The following is an 18,346-nucleotide window of genomic DNA, read 5'->3' as shown; positions in this document are numbered from 1 at the left end:
TTCAAAAGCCAATCGACTAAGGTTTCTTCTCCCTGGGATTGTCAGTGTGTTGTGTGTGTGATAGGGTTACTGGTGCAGCAACACTTCTGCATTGGCCAGTCTCACAGCAGAGCCTGTTAATGTTCAGGAAACAAAGCTATAGTCGGGCAATCCTGTGGGCGTGGTCATAGTGAGGATTGGCATTTGAAAGGTGGTAGAATCCAGCTATCAAATATGGTAAGAAGCCAAGCCAAGCAGCAGTACCCGTATAATCGGGTATGGTTTTGCCTCAAGCAGTCTAGTGCAGATAAGCTGAAAAACGTATGAATTGTAAGAAATAGTGTGAATAGTGAGAAACGATTGTTCAGAAATTCCAGTGTAGAAAGCTCCAGCCGTGTCTTACAGATTGCCTTTGCGCATGACTCAACTCGAGTGATCCAGTGCCTCATTCAGTATGGGAGCGAGGAGCAGAGGAAGTGGGCTTTCGAAGAATTGCAAGGTATTGGTAATAAGCAGTGTGTTTATCTCATAATAAAGTCACTTGTTTTCCCTCGGAATGCTGAAGAATACCCTAGGATGTAGTTCCCTGTTTTCTGGGAGACCGTTTTTGTTGCTGTGTTTCTTTCCTGGAGCGAGGAGATAAGCCCTGGTCCACAGTCTTGCACGAGCTCCATTCCTTGTTTCTGGACAACTGCAGGGAGGAGCTCAGATCACTGAGGTGCTTTGCTTCTCCTCCAGGTGACTTGGTTGAATTAAGTAAAGCCAAATATTCCAGGAATATCGTTAAGAAATTTCTCATGTATGGGTAAGTTGTAAGGTGGTGGTGGTGGTGATGGTGGTGGTGGCGGCGGCGGCGGCGGTGGTGGCGGTGGCGGTGGCGGTGGTGGTTTTTAACTTTCAATTTTGTGGATTTTACTTTTGCATGAATGTTACTTTAAAATCTCTGGTCTTGGTGATTGCCTCCAGAGACTTGTGGTCTTTCTAGGGCATAACACCTTAAAACAGTAACTGAAATTGCCTGAAAAAAATGGTGCTGCCTAATCTGTTGTTAAGGACCTTATTACATAGGAACTTACAGACCAAGGCATAGGAAAAGTGTTGATCAACAGCATTTATTTAGTTTGTCGTAACAGTATTTAGAGGGTAGAAGGTTAAGAGGGACAGATAAACTGACTGAATACTGCTTGAGACAGAAATAGGTTTAATTATGATCCTGGCTATTAGAATAAGTCCCATTTTTTGTGACAGTTGAAGTTTATTTTATCTCCGTTTGTCCCCTTGACTTTACCTTCTCCTCCCCTTTTCTTGTGGTCTAGTTGAAGGAACTGTTTCGGGCACTTCCTATGGCCACTGTTCTAGGTGCATCGTAGTTCATCTAGGTCTCCTAGCAACCTTTAATGAAAAAGCCTTTAACTTCAGGGCTTCAGGGCTGGGGCTGTAACTTAGTGGTAGAGCATTTGCTTTGCATTCATGAGGTTCTAGATTCTGTTTTAAAATAAAATAAAATAAAATAAAATAAAATAAAATAAGTCAGCTCTGTGGACTGATCATCAGAGCCAGGCTTTCTTACTCAGGATTGTAGCCTGCTTTGTCTTCTAAGTGTTCAAGTCACAGTACAGGGAGATTGACTTTCCCATTCACAAGCTTTCCTGCATAGAGAAGTCCCCGCTCTAACTCAGACATTTAGTTGACCTTTGGAGAAGTTGTAGGTTTATTGTCACCCAGCCTCCTCCTGCTGTCATTTACTTTTTCTGTGCTCTTTGTGACTTTAGAAGTAAACCACAGATTGCGGAGATAATCAGAAGTTTTAAAGGTCATGTGAGGAAGATGCTGCGGCATTCAGAGGCATCGGCCATTGTGGAGTATGCGTACAACGACAAAGCCATTTTGGAACAGAGGAACATGCTGACAGAGGAGCTCTATGGGAACACATTTCAGCTTTACAAGGTGGCCTTTCGGGAAGTTCCTTCCCAGTGTGTTTGTTTTTCTGTGAGGTCTCTTTAACTTTCAGGGTCCTATATTTAGGATGCGGTTTTACCTGGGTAGTCCTTCAGGACAAGTCAGACTGAGATCAAAGACTTCAGTAGTGAGCGGAGCTTTTCTGCTCCATAGCCAGCTCTGCCTAAGGTGCACTGGACTCCTCTTCCTGCCCTGTCTCGTGTTTCTTCCTGGTTTTGCCTTACTTTTGTCCATGTTGGATCTGGGGACAAGAGACCAGGCAATGGATAATGGATAGAAGTCTGAGACTGGCCAGTGATGGGACTAGTACTGCTCTAGGACGTGTTTTAAACTGAGATAGGAGTGTCCAAGTGACAAGAAAGGATGTGGACTGACTGTAGGGTTCTCTCCAGGAGCTTCAGGGCCTGAGTTGAATTGCATTAGCATTCCTCTTGTGACACCCAACTGTACTAGGTGCTTGGTAAGATGTGATGGCTGGTGATTTAGTTAGTGGTTAGCCTGGCTCTAGAAGAATAGCCAGCTACCCCATCCCCTTTTCCAGGCTTCTACATCCTTTGACTCAGTCAACCAAAACCGTTAAGAAAAACTCATGTCTATATTGGATATGTGTAGATTTTGTTCTTACTGTTCCTTAAAGTATAATATCTATTTGCAGAGCATTTCTGCTTTGTTAGGTCATGTGGATTTAAAATATGCTGTAGGATCATATGGATTATGTGTGAATATGTTGCTGTTTCTCTATGAGAGTCTTAAGTGGCATCAAGTTTTGAATCCTTGGAGGTTGCTAGGGTCAGTCCTCCATGGGGATGACCACACATTGGCAGATATATAAACAGGGACTCAGATCATGAAGATCTTGCTGCCTAGTAGGTATTTGTTAGTGTGAAACATCTCAAATGTGTCTTAAGCTCAGTTTACCATGGCTGTATATCTTGCTTGTTTTGAAGTGATTACATGTGGAGGCGCTTGCTTTTCTTTCGTTTCAGTCAGCAGATCACCCAACGCTGGAAAAGGTGCTAGAGGTGCAGCCAGGGAAGCTAGAACTTATCCTGGATGAGATGAAGCAGATTCTGACTCCCATGGCCCAAAAGTAAGACAGGGTTTTTATTAACAGATTGAAAGAGGCATTTGAGGGAGCTACATCTTCTAGAATCCTTGCCAGAAAGGGGGCACGTTTCCTCCTCCTGTTAGTTACCAATTATGAATAAGAGCATAGAACTCTTTGTATAAAACCATTCTTGATGCAGGTAGACATCATTCTTGATGATACTGTATCTTACTGCCTAACTTGTAATAGTGATTTATAAACTTTCTAAGAGTGATAAAAACCTTTTTCCCTAAAATAAAGTTATAGTAAACCCTTGCATGTTAAATAGCTTTATAAAGTCAGTTGATTATTTAAACTGCACTAGTTAGAGCTTGCTGCCTTCGTGTCTTTGGTACCCTAACAAAATGGTTGAGCACAAAGCTTCTGGGACTAGGCAGGATGGGTGGGACTCCTGATGTCACAGCCTGTGTGCGTGAGGGGCCTCGTTTCCTGACCTGTGGAATTGAGGCGGCAGCAGCGCATCCTCGGTAGAGTTGTATGGAGATGAAATGGATTAATGTTGGCAAAGCCTTAGAAGAGTGCTGTGCGCATCAAGATTCCGCACTGTGTTTGCCTGGTCCCTGTGAACTTTAGGTCTTTGTCTTGAACATTAGCCTGCACAGCACATTAGAGGGGCATAGAGTGAGTAGGAGTTGTTGCTCCTGGTGGCACTCTTGTGGCTTATTCAGATTGTAGTGCTGCTGAAACTATTCTGGTACTGAGACATTTTGAAGGATGCTTGACAGAAAATAACCATGAGGACTTAGGTCTACGTGTGAGTTCTTAATGAATTGTCCAGTCCTTGGGGAGGGGGTGCAGCTGATAGAAACTGGGATAAAACACAGTGGGACTAGGGCATTAATCATCCTAGAGAGCTTGGAAATTTGTATCCTAGTCTCAGTCATAATGAAACTAAACCAGTGTCGCAGACAAAAATTCTCTAACCTTTTAGTGCTGCTGAGGGATGCATTGATATTTATGTATTTAGTGTATTTAGTAAAACTATCTCACTTGTTTAGGTGATCTTTAGGTTACCTGTCTTTGTGTGACTGCTTTGCTGCATCTGATTTTCGTTTGTTTGTTTTGTTTCCAGGGAAGCTGTGATTAAGCACTCACTGGTTCATAAAGTATTCTTGGACTTTTTTACCTATGCACCCCCAAAACTTCGATCAGTAAGTTCTTGGCTTTGTTCCTGCATTTGTAAAGCCAGTGTGGCACACTGAGTGTGGAACTTGGGGCCTGAGACAGGACAATACCTACTAGTGCGAGGTTAGCTGGGGCTCCATAGTAAGTTCCAAGCAGTGCGGACTGCAGTGTGAGATTGCGTCTACACTGTGGCAATGTACAGGGAAAGCAGGCTGCTCTGATGGCCACAGTCTTTCAGAAATGCCAGGTTTTCCTTCTCACTTAGATAACCCACTACACAGACACTGAACAGATCTGCTAAATCTCTTTAATGTTTTCTCCCCAGGAAATAATAGAATTGACCCTGGTTTTATTAATGCCACTGAATTTTACATTTTAGTTACAATCCGGAGAGTGTCCTCTAGTAATCTAATCCAGAAGGTAACATATTGGAGCATTGCTCAGTCTTCCAATAGTTTAATTTTTTTTTTTTTAAAGCCTGCTTTAAAAGGTTAAGGGAGGATACTTAATGTAAAACTAAATGGCCTGTGAAAACCTGAACCTTATCTGATGGAAGGCAGCGGACCAGTGAAGGTAACTGCACTGTCCTTCCAGTCAGTGGTGCGAATACAGATGAGAGTTGATACCTCAGCTCCCGACCTTCGCGTGCCTCATCAGGCCTAGCTGCTGTCCATTTGCTCTTAGTGTTTAATTCCAAGGGCTGACTAAGTAGCATGCCTGATTTCTCCCAGTGGAACTCGAAGCCCTCCAATTAGCATGTAGAGAAATTTCTTTGCAGCAGCCCCAAGAGCTTGTGACGAGAACAACATTCTCTTAGGGATCTTCTTCTTCCCTACTGAAATCAGTGTCTTAGGGTTTTTCATAGTTAGTGTGTTTTGGTGACAGTAGAAGGCAGCATTCAGTTACAGCAGGGGTTTGGAGTAGCTATAAAGGGACAAAACCTGAAGATCTTGGAAGCATAACCAGAACCTGTGTCACACTCTAGCCCAGTAGCTGTTCTTTGAGAATTTCATATATGTATATAATGTATTTTGATCATATGTCCCCCCCTGCTTCCTGTCAGATCCGCCTCCCAATTTTCTGTCATCCTTTTTTTTTTTTTTTTTTTTTTAAATAACCCCTGAGTTCAGGTTGCGCCACCCATATGTTCACAGTTAGGAGTCCATCCATTCGACTTACTACAAAGGATCAACTGATAGTAGCTCTCAGCTCAGGGTGGAAGCTTGTGAGTCCCTGTCCCACCCCCACGCTGCTCTAAACTGTGGATGCAGTGGTCCTGTCCAGTCAGGTGCACTCCAGGCCAGAAGACTGTTGGACCTGGGTTCCTTAAGCTGTGGCTCCTAGAATCTTCCTGCCCACTCTTTCTCAATGTCTCCTATGCCTTAAGGGGAAGAAGCTATGATTTAAATGCCACATTTATGGTGGAACGCTTTTGAGCATTTGGAGAAATTCTTAGGTTCAGGTATGTGACCTGAAATCCCTTCTTGAGACTCATTCCTGTAGTGGAAGGTACTTTTCAGGTGAAGTGCAGTCCTTTTGTATATGTTCTCTTACTGTAAATTTTTAATATGGGTCCCTATAGCTATTAGGTTACAGAACTCATACATATGAGTTGTGGAAATCCAATCCTGTGCTTTATTAACCACAGAAACTTGAGTCAGGATGAGGTTTGATTGTATTTGTATAGACACATGTAGGGGAGCAGTTTCTTTCCCCAGCTGTTCTCTTAAACACTCCTCAGACCACTAACCCCTGGCTTCTTTTCTGATAGTCATTAGAATATATCACATGCTACCTATGAGCACCTTTAAAAATAGGTATTGGGGGGCTGGAGAGATGGCTCAGTGGTTAAGAGCACTGACTGCTCTTCCAGAAGTCCTGAGTTCAATTCCCAGCAACCACATGGTGGCTCACAACCATCTGTAATGGGATCTTATGTCCTCTTCTGATGTGTCTGAAGACAGCTACAGTGTACTCATATATACAATAAATAAATGAATCTTAAAAAATAAAGTAAAAACCCCATTGGTTTTTAAAAAATAGGTATGGGGAAGAGTGGTTATGCTGTTTATCAGACATTAACTGTGAGCTGTATTTGTTGTGTGTGCCTAGAGAGCCTGGCTGTAGAATTAAAGCGACAGTGTTTGCTGCCTGGGCTCCCTGCTCTTCATTCTCCACCTTGCTGTTCTCATGTACACAGGAGAAATTACAACTGACCTCTTCTGTTCTCTAGGAACTAATTGAAGCCATCCGGGAAGCAGTGGTGTACCTGGCCCACACACACGATGGCGCCAGAGTGGCCATGCATTGCTTGTGGCATGGTACACCCAAGGTAAGTGTCAGAGCCATGTCTTGCCTGCAGTCTGCGTCTAATGAGCCCTTAACTTGGAGTTGGCCTTTGGACTGCCTTGGGTTCCCAGTTGTACATAAGCGTTATCCTCTGGAAGGTGTGTCTTAGGGCCTCCCAGGGCTTTGGCTTCTTCGAGTCTTGTCTTCTCTGCTTCAGCTGAAACCCAAGGCTTCACTGAAGATAAGGAAGAGATCCTCTGGTACATCCTCAGCTTCAGTACAGGGGCTTGTGGACCTTTGTTATTTACTCTTTATGTAATGGTCATTCAGAGAGGGAGAAGGGAAGGGATAAGAAGTGGACACACTGTGTGCATATTCTTGTATATGTTAAGTACTCTGAGAAAAAGTGAGCATCGGTCCTGATCAGAGAACTTTCCGTTTTCTATCCTTTAAATGGTAGTTGTGTTTTATCTCCCATTTACTTACTGCAAATTTAACTACTGCACAAACTATTAAACACATCTGTATACTCGACTCTTGGCATATCACATATTGGAAGAGGGGTGGTTGTAAAGGTGACTTCACTGGGTTTGCATGTGCCTCAGAAGCTCACGGTTCCATATCTGTGCATAAGGTGAAGGGTATGGAGCTCCACACAGCTGTTTATCGGGGCACAGTGCTCTGTGCTTCATTCTCCTTTATAACTTCTCTTCTCACTGATGATGCTGGTAAAAATTAATACTACACAAAGTATTAGCTATGACGTAAGCTTAATGTATAAATAGACGTCTATCAACGCAGTTTTTCTTTTTAAGGACAGGAAAGTGATTGTGAAAACAATGAAGACGTATGTGGAGAAGATTGCTAATGTGAGTACAGCAAAAGTGATTTCTTAAAGTCACTAACTGTCTTGATGTTAACTGTGAGATGCGTTTGTGCCTACTGGGAAATTTGAACACTACAGAAAATTGTTAAATTTGTTCATTAAATCTTTTCTATCTCTTTTTCTAGGTTAATTTACACAAAATGGGGCTCATAATGTAGTTCTTTCTCTCTTTGTATGAGTTGTATATGTAGAGAGCAAAGACAGGGCCTCATGTGTTCTGGGGGAGCGCTCTGCCTGTGCACTGCACCCCAGGCCCTATTCAGTTATGACATGTAAAGACTGGTATGTATTCCTGCTTTCATGAGTGTCTCCAGACATGTTAACTAAACATGGGATCACAGCTGCCTATTTAAGACATATCTAAGTAGATAATATAAGATTATAGCTCAGAAACATGATACTGGTTTCTGCTACCACCAAAACCTTAATAAATTAAAACTTTTGTCTTGGCATAAACTTATGTACTCATGAAAAGGTTAAGCTATTCAACATTAAATATTTTAGCTCCTTGCAATGTGTTGCATTAGATACAAAGTTTTTTTTGGTTTTTTTGTTTGTTTGTTTGTTTCTGGGGATTAATTGTTTCTAGGTGGGAAGCAGCCCAGTGGATAAACTACTTAAAGTTGAGGTCTGGCCTCCACACGTGTATGCACAGGCAGTCTTGCACTCACATACTTGTGTGCATAAGCAGTCTCTCACACATGCGCGCGCGTGCGCGCGCACACACACACACACACACACACACACACACACACAAGCATTACTATCCACACAATAATAAAGATAATAGAAGTCTATATGTATTTAGATGTTGAATAATTTTCCATACTAGTAAATTTCCAATATCAAAGTAATGGTTAAAATAGGTAGTAAAAATACTGGTAGTACTGTAATTTTAATTATATAGTTCAGTAAATTTGTCAGTTACTGGTGAGTGAAAGTTCAACTTTTTCCTATTAAAGAAACCCAATGAGAACAACTAACATTTGTCAAATTCTTTCAGACCAAGGTCGGGTACATGCTGTGTGATTTAGGTTGTCCTCTGGCATTGGGAATGATGGGAGTTAGTGTGCAATCATTTGGTAGATAGCTAACTTTTCTATACGGTGAAAAGTGCTTTCTTCAGCTTGTGGTGTAAAAGAATAGTCTACTCACAGTTCATTGTTGAGTAAGTTCTGTGTGAGATTTAATTGGAATTCTTAAATTAGGATTGAATAAAAATGGGATAGAAAGTTCTATCTAAACTATATTGGTAAGATACTTTTTAAGTAATAAAGTTAAACTTTTTAATTTTAGGTTTTGACTTCATGAAGTATTTGACCAATTCAGTTTCTGAGATCCTTATCCTAGCTTGGCATTGTGGTGGTGGTAATCGTGCCTAGTGATTTTACATCTTTTTAATTTAAGAATTACTTTTGAGGGAGGAAGTAAACAAATATAAATAACCCAATAGATTTGAACTATCAAGTTTTTAGAATCTCAGATGTTATTGTTGGGTTTTAAGGTTTTTCAATTTTTATTTTATTATTCCAGTGATTTAAATTTTATTAGTCCTTTCAGATCAAAGATTGAATCTGTCTTAGTGTCTTGAACATTGTTGTGGAGTCCTTCTGGGAGTCTGTGAGCCTTACTTGCATCAGTGGTGTTAGGTCCTTGGTATTTGCTGTGTTCCCATTCTCTAGGACTCAGCTGCTGCAACGCATGCTCAGTGACGTTGCCTGTTACTCACTAGTGTAACTGACATGGATGACTGGGACTTCAGTAGATACAATCTTCACTCTGTTCTGTGTAATTGTGCCTTTACAAGATGGTGTGACTCTGTCTGCCTTTTAAACTGGGTTGTGGACCAGTGTCTCCATTCATACAGAAGTACCTTGCACTTAGTCATAGAGACGAGTAGTTTTGGATCAAGTGCACTGTCCTTTACCTGTTCCCTTCCCTCGCCCTGGGAGCCACTCTATTTGAATACATGCTTTCCTCACTCAGTCTGACTTTCCAGTATTCCACTGCATGGCTGTACCATGAGTCACTTAACACGGTCCCTGCTGTTGGGTGGTTTCTAGATTCCTAAGTTGTTAGGATCCCAGCACACATTTTGTATGTGTCTACTTTGTGGAAGCATGTCTGCAGTAAATACCTAGAGCAAAAATTGCTGGGTGAGGACATACATGCATGTGGTATTGATGTTGTCAGCTGCTTTCCAGAGAAGCAAAGCCCTTTATATCCTGGCCAGGGTAGGATGCCTGCTCTCCCCATGTCTCTGAATTTCTTTTTTTTACTCTTACTCTTATCTATAGGCTAGGTAGAGCTGCATGTATTTCATTCTTTTATTATTTATCCTTGCTATTTCTCTAAAGTGTTTACACATTTACAGTCATTTGCCTTTTCTGTGAATCAAGTCTTCCATTCTGTTTTAGTTGATCTGTATTTTTTGTATAGTTTGTGTCTTAGATTAGTTTTTTTTTCCACTACTAGTAAATTTCTCATTGCCTCTGACTAATTTTATTACCTTTCATACTCTTTAGACCTAGTTCTGAATAAAGCAATCCCCATCCCTCAAAAGGCATACCACCTGAGATCTCACAAGGAGTATGTTAGAAACTCTGAAAACTGGGTTCTTTTGGTCTCCTCAGATGCCCCAGGTGACGTCTGTCACAGGTGTAGGAAGAGTTGCACCTATTTACACTTTGAAAAGCAGTGATTAATCTGGTTCTCATTATGTTTTACTTATTGTGCACTTTTGTTTTTGGTATTTGTTATTGTAGATTTGGGGGCATTTATTTGTTTCTTTGTTTTGGAACCTGTGGATTTATGCTGCTTGTTTAATGAGAGACTTACATGGTTTGGATTTTTGGGTTTCTTTTTTGGGGGGAGGGTATTTGTATTTAAATATAGTTATTGTCAAAGAAATTAGACTATACGATAAATAGGATGGACAAAATACAGTATAAAAAATTTATAGTTCTGTGACCCAAGGTGACTGTTTTGCCTTGTAGAGTTTTCTGTGCACATGTTTATTTAAGTGTATGCATATAATCGTGCCTGAGGATACTCATTTCTATTTTGGTAATTTGAATAGTTTCTATTTTGTTTAATTGTCTCATTCAAAATTTACAAATAGCCATTCATTAATTCATTAACTGAGTACTTGCTATGATGTTGGATTCTCATTCTTAGGCTATATGATTACATGTTTCTCTCTTTTTTTTCTATATTAACCTTATTTCTGATATATAATTAGCTAGTTCATTTGAGTGGCTTTGATTCACCTTGCCTGCACGAGGCTGGTACTGACTATGGGTAGGGCATAAGAAGGAAACTTTTTTTTAAGACTGAATCTCACTGTGTCTGTCATACAGTGTAGATCTCAAACTCAGAGATCTACCTGCCCCACAGATGCTGAGATTAAATGCATATGCTACCATGTCCAGGTTTCTGGGGTAACTCTCATTTTGTCTTGTTAAATTTTTTATTACATTAAGTTATTTAGTTGATGTATATGGTGAGAGACAGGAGGTCTGCACGTGTCTGTAGGTCGGAGGACAGCGTGGGAGAGTCTGTTCTCTTCTTCTACCGTGTGGCTTTGGAAGATTGGACTCAGGTCATCAGGCTTGGCAGCAAGGGTCTTTACCTACAAGAATGTTTTGCCAGCCCTGTATGAAATCTTTTTAACCTTTTCTGTCTCCCCTTTCTTATAGGGCCAGTACTCTCACCTGGTTCTCCTGGCAGCGTTCGATTGTATTGATGATACCAAGCTTGTGAAGCAGATAATCATATCAGTAAGTAATGCGGATGGGCTTGAGTTGCTTACGTTGGTCAGTGACTGCTGTTGAAGTTTAATGTCACACATGTAAACACTTTAACCTGTGCTTTCTGTCTGTATTTTTCATGACGTTTTAGTTGCCTGGGTTATGGCTTGTTCTGTTAACTTGTTAGTAATTGGGTTTTTTTTTGTTTTTTTTGTTTTTGTTTTTTTTTTTTTTTTTTATTAACTTGAGTATTTCTTATTTACATTTCGAGTGTTATTCCCTTTCCCGGTTTCCAGGCAAACATCCCCCCTAATCCCTCCCCCTCCCCTTCTTTATGGGTGTTTCCCTCCCCACCCTCTCCCCAACAATCACGTTCACTGGGGGTTCAGTCTTAGCAGGACCATTCTCAATTCAGTGGTTTGCTGCTGGCATTCGCCTCTGTATTTGCTGTATTCTGGCTGTGTCTCTCAGGAGCGATCTACATCGGCTCCTGTCGGCCTGCACTTCTTTGCTTCATCCATCTTGTCTAATTGGATGGCTGTATGTGTATGGGCCACATGTGGGGCAGACTCTGAATGGGTGTTCCTTCAGTCTCTGTTTTAATCTTTGCCTCTCTATCCCCTCCCAAGGGTATTCTTGTTCCCCTTTTAAAGAAAGAGTGAAGCATTCACATTTTGATCATCCCTCTTGAGTTTCATTTGTTCTAGGCATCTAGGGTAATTCAAGCATTTGGGCTAATAGCCACTTATCAAAGAGTGCATACCATGTGTGTTTTTCTGTGATTGGGTTAGCTCACTCAGGATGGTATTTTCCAGTTCCAACCATTTGCCTACGAATTTCATAAAGTCATTGTTTTTGATAGCTGAGTAATATTCCATTGTGTAGATGTACCACATTTTCTGTATCCATTTCTCTGTTGAAGGGCATCTGGGTTCTTTCCAGCTTCTGGCTATTATAAATAAGGCTGCTATGAACATAGTGGAGCACGTGTCTTTTTTATATGTTGGGGCATCTTTTGGGTATATGCCCAAGAGAGGTATAGCTGGATCCTGAGGCAGTTCAATGTCCAATTTTCTGAGGAACCTCCAGACTGATTTCCAGAATGGTTTTACCAGTCTGCAATCCCACCAACAATGGAGGAGTGTTCCTCTTTCTCCACATCCTCGCCAGCATCTGCTGTCACCTGAGTTTTTGATCTTAGCCATTCTCACTGGTATGAGGTGAAATCTCAGGGTTGTTTTGATTTGCATTTCCCTTATGACTAAAGATGCTGAACATTTCTTTAGGTGTTTCTCGGCCATTCGGCATTCCTCAGCTGTGAATTCTTTGTTTAGCTCTGAACCCCATTTTTAATAGGGTTATTTGTCTCCCTGCGGTCTAACTTCTTGAGTTCTTTGTATATTTTGGATATAAGGCCTCTATCTGTTATAGGATTGGTAAAGATCTTTTCCCAATCTGTTGGTTGCCGTTTTGTCCTAACCACAGTGTCCTTTGCCTTACAGAAGCTTTGCAGTTTTATGAGATCCCATTTGTCGATTCTTGATCTTAGAGCATAAGCCATTGGTGTTTTGTTCAGGAAATTTTTTCCAGTGCCCATGTGTTCCAGATGCTTCCCTAGTTTTTCTTCTATTAGTTTGAGTGTATCTGGTTTGATGTGGAGATCCTTTATCCACTTGGACTTAAGCTTTGTACAGGGTGATAAGCATGGATCGATCTGCATTCTTCTACATGTTGCCCTCCAGTTGAACCAGCACCATTTGCTGAAAATGCTATCTTTTTTCCATTTAATGGTTTTGGCTCCTTTGTCAAAAATCAAGTGCCCATAGGTGGGTGGGTTCATTTCTGGGTCTTTAATTCTGTTCCATTGGTCTATCTGTCTGTCTCTATACCAATACCATGCAGTTTTTATCACTATTGCTCTGTAATACTGCTTGGGTTCAGGGATAGTGATTCCCCCTGAAGTCCTTTTATTGTTGAGGATAGTTTTAGGTATCCTGGGTTTTTTGTTATTCCAGATGAATTTGCAAATTGTTCTGTCTAACTCTTTGAAGAATTGGATTGGTATTTTTATGAGGATTGCATTGAATCTGTAGATTGCTTTTGGTAAAATGGCCATTTTTACTATATTAATCCTGCCAATCCATGAGCATGGGAGATCTTTCCATCTTCTGAGATCTTCTTCAATTTCTTTCTTCAGAGTCTTGAAGTTCTTATTGTACAAATCTTTTACTTGCTTGGTTAAAGTCACACCGAGGTACTTTATATTATTTGGGTCTATTATGAAGGGTGTCATTTCCCTAATTTCTTTCTCGGCTTGTTTCTCTTTTGTGTAGAGGAAGGCTACTGATTTATTTGAGTTAATTTTATACCCAGCCACTTTGCTGAAGTTGTTTATCAGCTTTAGTAGTTCTCTGGTGGAACTTTTGGGATCACTTAAATATATTATCATATCATCTGCAAATAGTGATATTTTGACTTCTTCTTTTCCAATCTGTATCCCCTTGACCTCCTTTTGTTGTCCGATTGCTCTGGCTAGAACTTCAAGAACTACATTGAATAAGTAGGGAGAGAGTGGGCAGCCTTGTCTAGTCCCTGATTTTAGTGGGATTGCTTCAAGTTTCTCTCCATTTAGTTTAATGTTAGCAACTGGTTTGCTGTATATGGCTTTTACTATGTTTAGGTATGGGCCCTGAATTCCTATTCTTTCCAGGACTTTTATCATGAAGGGGTGTTGAATTTTGTCAAATGCTTTCTCAACATCTAATGAAATGATCATGTGGTTTTGTTCTTTCAGTTTGTTTATATAATGGATCACGTTGATGGTTTTTCGTATATTAAACCATCCCTGCATGCCTGGGATGAAGCCTACTTGGTCATGGTGGATGATTGTTTTGATGTGCTCTTGGATTCGGTTTGCCAGAATTTTGTTGAGTATTTTTGAGTCTATATTCATAAGGGAAATTGGTCTGACGTTCTCTTTCTTTGTTGGGTCTTTGTGTGGTTTAGGTATAAGAGTAATTGTGGCTTCATAGAAGGAATTCGGTAGTGATCCATCTGTTTCAATTTTGTGGAATAGTTTGGATAATATTGGTATGAGGTCTTCTATGAAGGTCTGATAAAATTCTGCACTAAACCCGTCTGGACCTGGGCTCTTTTTGGTTGGGAGACCTTTAATGACTGCTTCTATTTCCTTAGGAGTTATGGGGTTGTTTAACTGGTTTATCTGTTCCTGATTTAACTTCGGTACCTGGTATCTGTCTAGGAAATTGTCCATTTCCTGAAGATTTTCAAGTTTTGTTGAATATAGGCTTTTATAGTAAGATCTGATGATTTTTTGAATTTCCTCTGAATCTGTAGTTATGTCTCCCTTTTCATTTCTGATTTTGTTAATTTGGACGCACTCTCTGTGTCCTCTCGTTAGTCTGGCTAAGGGTTTATCTATCTTGTTGATTTTCTCAAAGAGCCAACTTTTGGTTCTGTTGATTCTTTCTATGGTCCTTTTTGTTTCTACTTGGTTGATTTCAGCTCTGAGTTTGATTCTTTCCTGCCTTCTACTCCTCCTGGGTGTATTTGTTTCTTTTTGTTCTAGAGCTTTTAGGTGTGTTGTCAAGCTGGTGACATATGCTGTTTCTTTCTGCAGGCACTCAGCGCTATGAGTTTTCCTCTTAGCACAGCTTTCATTGTGTCCCATAAGTTTGGGTATGTTGTACCTTCATTTTCATTAAATTCTAAAAAGTCTTTAATTTCATCCTTTATTTCTTCCTTGACCAGGTTATCATTGAGTAGAGCATTGTTCAATTTCCACGTATATGTGGGCATTCTTCCCTTATTGTTATTGAAGACCAGCTTTAGGCCGTGGTGGTCTGATAGCACGCATGGGATTATTTCTAACTTTCTGTACCTGTTGAGGCCCGTTTTTTGACCAATTATATGGTCAATTTTGGAGAAAGTACCATGAGGAGCTGAGAAGAAGGTATATCCTTTTGCTTTAGGATAGAATGTTCTATAAATATCTGTTAAGTCCATTTGGCTCATGACTTCTCTTAGTCTGTCTACGTCTCTGTTTAATTTCTGTTTCCATGATCTGTCCCTTGATGAGAGTTGGGTGTTGAAATCTCCTACTGTTATTGTGTGAGGTGCAATGTATGTTTTTAGCTTTAGTAAGGTTTCTTTTAGGTATGTAAGTGCCCTTGTATTTGGAGCATAGATATTTAGGATTGAGAGTTCATCTTGGTGGATTTTTCCTTTGATGAATATGAAGTGTCCTTCCTTATCTTTTTTGATGACTTTTAGTTGGAAATTGATTTTATTTGATATTAGAATGGCTACTCCAGCTTGCTTCTTCTGACCATTTGCTTGGAAAGTTGTTTTCCAGCCTTTCACTCTGAGGTAGTGTCTGTCTTTGTCTCTGAGGTGTGTTTCCTGTAGGCAGCAGAATGCAGGGTCCTCGTTGCGTATCCAGTTTGTTAATCTATGTCTTTTTATTGGGGAGTTGAGACCATTGATGTTGAGAGATATTAAGGAATAGTGATTATTGCTTACTGTTATATTCATATTTGGATGTGAGGTTATTTTTGTGTGCTTTTTTTCTCTTTGTTTTGTTGCCAAGACGATTAGTTTCTTGCTTCTTCTAGGGTGTAGTTTGCCTCCTTATGTTGGGTTTTACCATTTATTATCCTTTGTAGCGCTGGATTTGTAGAAAGATATTGTGTAAATTTGGTTTTGTCATGGAATATCTTGGTTTCTCCATCTATGTTAATTGAGAGTTTTGCAGGATACAGTAACCTGGGCTGGCATTTGTGTTCTCTTAGGGTCTGTATGACATCAGTCCAGGATCTTCTGGCTTTCATAGTTTCAGGCGAGAAGTCTGGTGTGATTCTGATAGGTCTGCCTTTATATGTTACTTGACCTTTTTCCCTTACTGCTTTTAATATTCTTTCTTTATTTTGTGCCTTTGGTGTTTTGACTATTATGTGATGGGAGGCGTTTCTTTTCTGGTCCAATCTATTTGGAGTTCTGTAGGCTTGTATGCTTATGGGTATCTCTTTCTTTAGGTTAGGGAAGTTTTCTTCTATGATTTTGTTGAAGATATTTACTGGTCCTTTGAGCTGGGAGTCTTCACTCTCTTCTATACCTATTATCTATTCTTAGGTTTGATCTTCTCATTGAGTCCTGGATTTCCTGTATGTTTTGGACCAGTAGCTTTTTCTGCTTTACATTATCTTTGACAGTTGAGTCGATGATTTCTATGGAATCTTCTGCTCCTGAGATTCTCTCTTCCATCTCTTGTATTCTGTTGGTGAAGCTCGTATCTACAGCTCCTTGTCTCTTCTTTTGGTTTTCTATATCCAGGGTTGTTTCCATGTGTTCTTTCTTGATTGCTTCTATATCCATTTTTAATTCCTTCAACTGTTTGATTGTGTTTTCCTGGAATTCTTTCAGGGATTTTTGTGACTCCTCTCTATGGGCTTCTACTTGTTTATTTATGTTTTCCTGGAATTCTTTTAGGGATTTTTGTGAATCCTCTCTATAGGCTTCTACTTGTTCTCTAAGGGAGTTCTTCATGTCTTTCTTGAAGTCCTCCAGCATCAGATCAAATACGATTTTGAAACTAGATCTTGCTTTTCTGGTGTGTTTGGATATTCCATGTTTATTTTGGTGGGAGAATTGGGCTCCGATGATGCCATGTAGTCTTGGTTTCTGTTGCTTGGGTTCCTGCGCTTGCCTCTCACCATCAGATTATCTCTAGTGTTACTTTGTTCTGCTATTTCTGACAGTGGCTAGACTGTCCTATAAGCCTGTGTTTCAGGAGTGCTATAGACCTGTTTTCCTGTTTCCTTTCAGCCAGTTATGGGGACAGAGTGTTCTGCTTTCGGGCGTGTAGTTTTTCCTCTCTACAGGTCTTCAGCTGTTCCTGTGGGCCTGTGTCTTGAGTTCACCAGGCAGGTCGCTTGCAGCAGAAAAGTTGGTCTTACCTGTGGTCCTGAGGCTCAAGTTTTCTCATGGGGTGTTGTTTATGAGCTCTCCGCGGCCGCAGCAACCAGAAGATCTGCGCTGCCCTTTCCGGGAGCTTCCGTGCACCAGGGTTCCAGATGGCGTTTGGTGTTTTCCTCTGGAATCAGTAATGTGTGCAGAGTGCAGTCTCTTCTGGTTTCCCAGGCTTGTCTGCCTCTCTGAAGGTTTAGCTCTCCCTCCCCGTTAGTAATTGTTTTAAATGACCACGGTTAAAATAACATTTCAGACACACACAGTATGTCCTTAATCACCTCTTGAAATTGATCCATTCCTATACCTGTGACAGGTTAATATTGACACTTCTACTTTGAATTAAGGTGATTGGATTCTTTTTATAGCAAAGCAGTGCTTAAATTTAATTGATGATTAAGTGTGGTGATGGCTGGCTCAGTTTAACACACTTTCTGTGGACAAGCAGCCTTTGCGGTTGTCCAGCCCATTCGTCCCTGTGTGCTGGGTTATGCGGATGGAGAAGACAACAGCCTGCACGTACTCAGTTGTGCTTGTAACATCTTTTTACAGAAGCAGGTTAAATGTTACTAAAGTTGAAATATTAACTTCCCTCTTACAACTTATCAATTACTCAGGTACCAATTACACAGGTCTAATACAATGACCAAAGGTGGTAAACACTTGAGAGGATGTCTTTATCCCTGCTCTTGACTTTCAAAACTCTTGGAAAAGTAGGTCTTATAGTCAGAGCTGTCTGTCTTCCATGTGTCCTTTGTGACTCGCATTTTCTCATTGTGCTTGTATGAACCCTTCTTCCCTCTATATAGGATGCACAAGTATTGAATGGATAAGGTCGAGATTACCCAAGTGAGAAAGAGAAATTGCAATATTGTTAACAAAGACCAAAACTGAAAATGTTTTCAAAGCTGCTTAGTCTTTGTGAACACAGTTGTTCACCTGAAAAATCATAAAGGCTGTTGTAAAAATCATAAAGGCTGTTGTGTTTGCACATGAATGACAAATGAGACTTACAGTGTCAGCAGAGAGAAGACTGTGGTCAGTGGGGATGCTGTGGCCTTTTCAGGCCAAAGTGAGGGTGGCTGGGTGTTTACCAGCTCTCCCTAGTGGAAGGGCGGTGGGGAGGCCTGTTGTTCTGATGGCAGCTGTAAATCCCAGCTGTGGGTTCTCATGCCCAGGCTGACACCTTCCAGCTTTGTTCTTGACTGTGTGAAAGTTGTAATGACTTGTAGAGGACTGGATTGTGGGAAGGAGCAAGTTGGCAAG

At 40.7% G+C, this 18,346-nt stretch overlaps 1 protein-coding gene across 9 annotated transcripts in view; it reads left to right on the top strand.

Moving 5' to 3' along the window:
- Positions 1–18,346, top strand: part of Pum3 (pumilio RNA-binding family member 3) — a 44,237-nt gene that overhangs the window by 6,816 nt on the left and 19,075 nt on the right. For 6 of the 9 annotated variants that reach the window (XM_063271704.1, XM_063271710.1, XM_063271708.1 and 3 more), the window contains exons 6-13: positions 385–478; positions 718–784; positions 1,752–1,926; positions 2,925–3,028; positions 4,119–4,197; positions 6,405–6,503; positions 7,276–7,329; positions 11,045–11,125. In XM_063271704.1, the coding sequence (XP_063127774.1) occupies positions 385–478; positions 718–784; positions 1,752–1,926; positions 2,925–3,028; positions 4,119–4,197; positions 6,405–6,503; positions 7,276–7,329; positions 11,045–11,125 (753 nt within the window). Of the gene's footprint in view, positions 1–384; positions 479–717; positions 785–858; positions 1,927–2,924; positions 3,029–4,118; positions 4,198–6,404; positions 6,504–7,275; positions 7,330–11,044; positions 11,126–18,346 lie in introns of those variants that run through there. The other 3 variants (XR_010056425.1, XM_063271722.1, XM_063271726.1) reach the window with 3 other exon arrangements.

Source organism: Rattus norvegicus, chromosome 1, assembly GCF_036323735.1.
Source record: "Rattus norvegicus strain BN/NHsdMcwi chromosome 1, GRCr8, whole genome shotgun sequence".
Lineage (NCBI taxonomy): Eukaryota > Metazoa > Chordata > Mammalia > Rodentia > Muridae > Rattus > Rattus norvegicus.
The sequence above is the reverse complement of the archived record's forward strand: the minus strand, read 5'-3'. Positions and strand labels throughout refer to the sequence as shown.